This window comes from Conger conger, chromosome 14 (genome assembly GCF_963514075.1).
Source record: "Conger conger chromosome 14, fConCon1.1, whole genome shotgun sequence".
NCBI classification, from domain to species: Eukaryota; Metazoa; Chordata; class Actinopteri; order Anguilliformes; family Congridae; genus Conger; species Conger conger.
In genome coordinates, this window is record NC_083773.1 from 1,256,185 (window position 1) to 1,258,684 (window position 2,500).

The following is a 2,500-nucleotide window of genomic DNA, read 5'->3' on the forward strand; positions in this document are numbered from 1 at the left end:
CTGCCTGGTGCAGTAATCATGCCAGGCTAGGGCAAGTTCAGTATGAGATTAAAGGTGAGTTCTTGTTCTCTGTCCTGAAGAGGAATGCCCCTGCAGACCCAGGAATCATTAAATATATTATCCTGGACCCTTTCATACAGAGAAAGGGCAGCTTAATCATCAGACTGTAAGAAATAAATTTGTGTTTTTGATATGCTCATTTGTTGTTCTTCTTCATTTGGCACTGGTGAACAGCCCTAGTGGGAGTGATAAAAGTTAAACTACAGTCAATGGCCTTTCATTTAATTGTTTGCGTGTTAGCATTAGCTTCAGTGAAATGTGAATGAGTTTTCCACACATCATTACCTCCCCTGTGATGCAGCTAGATGCACCTGTGATAAGTGCAGTTAGACTCTGAAATGTGAGGTGTGCTGTGTGACCTTTGACCCTGGGGTGTACTGTGTGACCTTTGACCCTGGGGTGTGACGGGATTGATGTGCTCTGTCCACAGCTCTCTACAGTCCGGCAAAGGAAAGACAAGACGGAGGGCGACTCCGTGGACAAGATGGACGCCTCCAAGCCCACCTGGAAGGTGTGTCCTGTTTACCTGTAGTTGTCTCAAGCTCCACACTCACACATACACACACACACACACACAGACACACACACACACTCACACCCACACACACACACACACACACAGACACTCACACTCACTCACTCACTCACTCACTCACTCACTCACTCACTCACTTACACACACACACACACACACACACACACTCACTCACTCACTCACTCACTCACTCACTCACACTAACACACACACAGACACTCACACACACACACACACTCACACACTCACACACACACACTCACTCACACACACACACACACTCACACACACTCACACACACACACACTCACACACACACACACACACTCACACACACACTCACACACACTCACACATACACACACACATACACACACACACTGTGGACCCTACCCCTCCTAGGCGTCAGTTAAAGCACTTTCTCCATTCCCAAAATGAGAGCAATATTTTAGAGGAGCCGTAGAGCCCTGGAGCTCACTGAGCTTGTTTTCCTCTGACACCCCTGAAGGACAGGGCACTGGGCTTGTACCTACTTCTGTTCTCAGGTAGGACACGGCCATTGTAGCCTTAAGCACGGTACTTACTAACCTGAACCATTTCAGCGTGTATCCGGCTGTATACATGGATTATATGTAAAAACACACGTTGTGCCGGTCCTTCTTGGTAAGGCCTGTGATGTAGAGTAATGGTCACAGCAGGAAATTAAGTGTTTTAAGAGGCAAGTTCTCTAACCAAGGTTATTTTAGACCACACTCTCCCAAGGAAGGGAATTCAGACTGGTGGATAAAGTTATTTCAGAGGTATTTGGGGGGATTAGTGGCCTTATAGGTGCAATAATGTGAATCTGTGGAACCTGGAGCAGCCATTTTGTGCCAATCTGACCGATCCAGACCGATATGAACCATTAAAAACCTCCTCTGCTAGTTCCTATGATTCAAAGCAATGCTCATGGTGGCTCTAGAACTGGGTCAAATATGTCATTGGTTTGCACTGAAATACTTTTCTAAGCTTCACTGAGCTTGTCTGGTGTATTGGAACCTATAAAATGCTCTCAAAACGTGCAAACCCTGGTCATCTTTGTTGGTTCAATTGCAGCAGGCAAGATCAATCGAGCAAAAAAAAAAAAAGAAGGGTATTTGAATCCAAAACGATTATGTATTTGACCCAGGTCTGGTTGGCTCCCCCTTGTTTTGGGGTTCACAAAGTTTCGCTGTCCCGTCTCCAGAAGCTTCTCCCGCAGCTGAATGTCTGCAGAACTCGGCTCTCCTGGCAGGTGTCTCGCTGGCATGGCGGCTGGGTCTGCTCTCACACCTCCCTCTGAAGCAGCGCTCGCACGCTCCTGACTCAGTCCGGCTGCGGTGCAGGCTGGGTAATCTCGGCTCCGCGCGGCAGCAGTGTCTCGGCGCGAGGCTTGTTTACCGTCTCTGGTTAAAAATGAAATTAGTCCGGCCGTCTCGGGAAACAGGAATGGCTGCCGTCAGGGACAGAGCGCAGACGTTTTTTAATACGGAAAGAAGAAGCAATAACAGTGTCAGTGAATTTTTCATCGACGCTGCAGCCCGAAGGCACGCTGACGTGTCGGGCGAGGGGAAGATTTCCCAGAGTGCCCCCCGCCGCGCGGCCGAGTGTTTATTGAAGAGCTCATAAACAGGGTTCAGGCCCCCGTGACTCATAAACATAGGCGGAAGGGTGTTGATTTGTGGGGAGGTTTATTCGCCATGGCGATGGGCATGGCGGCACTGCGGTGCCGTCGTTATCATGTCAGCGGAAGAGACCGGAACAGGACGGCGTTACTCCTGAGAACCGCAGGCATTGTGGGGAGGAGACTCTGATACAGCTTTAAGCATTTCGGTTCTACCCTCGCTGTAAATGCTGGGCTTTAGCGCGTGAAATCTGGCCTCCTCA

General features: G+C 49.1%; 1 protein-coding gene across 3 annotated transcripts in view; it reads left to right on the plus strand.

The window, feature by feature from the left end:
- ppfia4 (PTPRF interacting protein alpha 4) overlaps positions 1-2,500 on the plus strand; it is a 64,326-nt gene that overhangs the window by 25,479 nt on the left and 36,347 nt on the right. For all 3 annotated transcript variants that reach the window (XM_061218596.1, XM_061218597.1, XM_061218599.1), the window contains exon 5: positions 491-571. In XM_061218596.1, the coding sequence (XP_061074580.1) occupies positions 491-571 (81 nt within the window). The remainder of the gene's footprint in view (positions 1-490; positions 572-2,500) is intronic.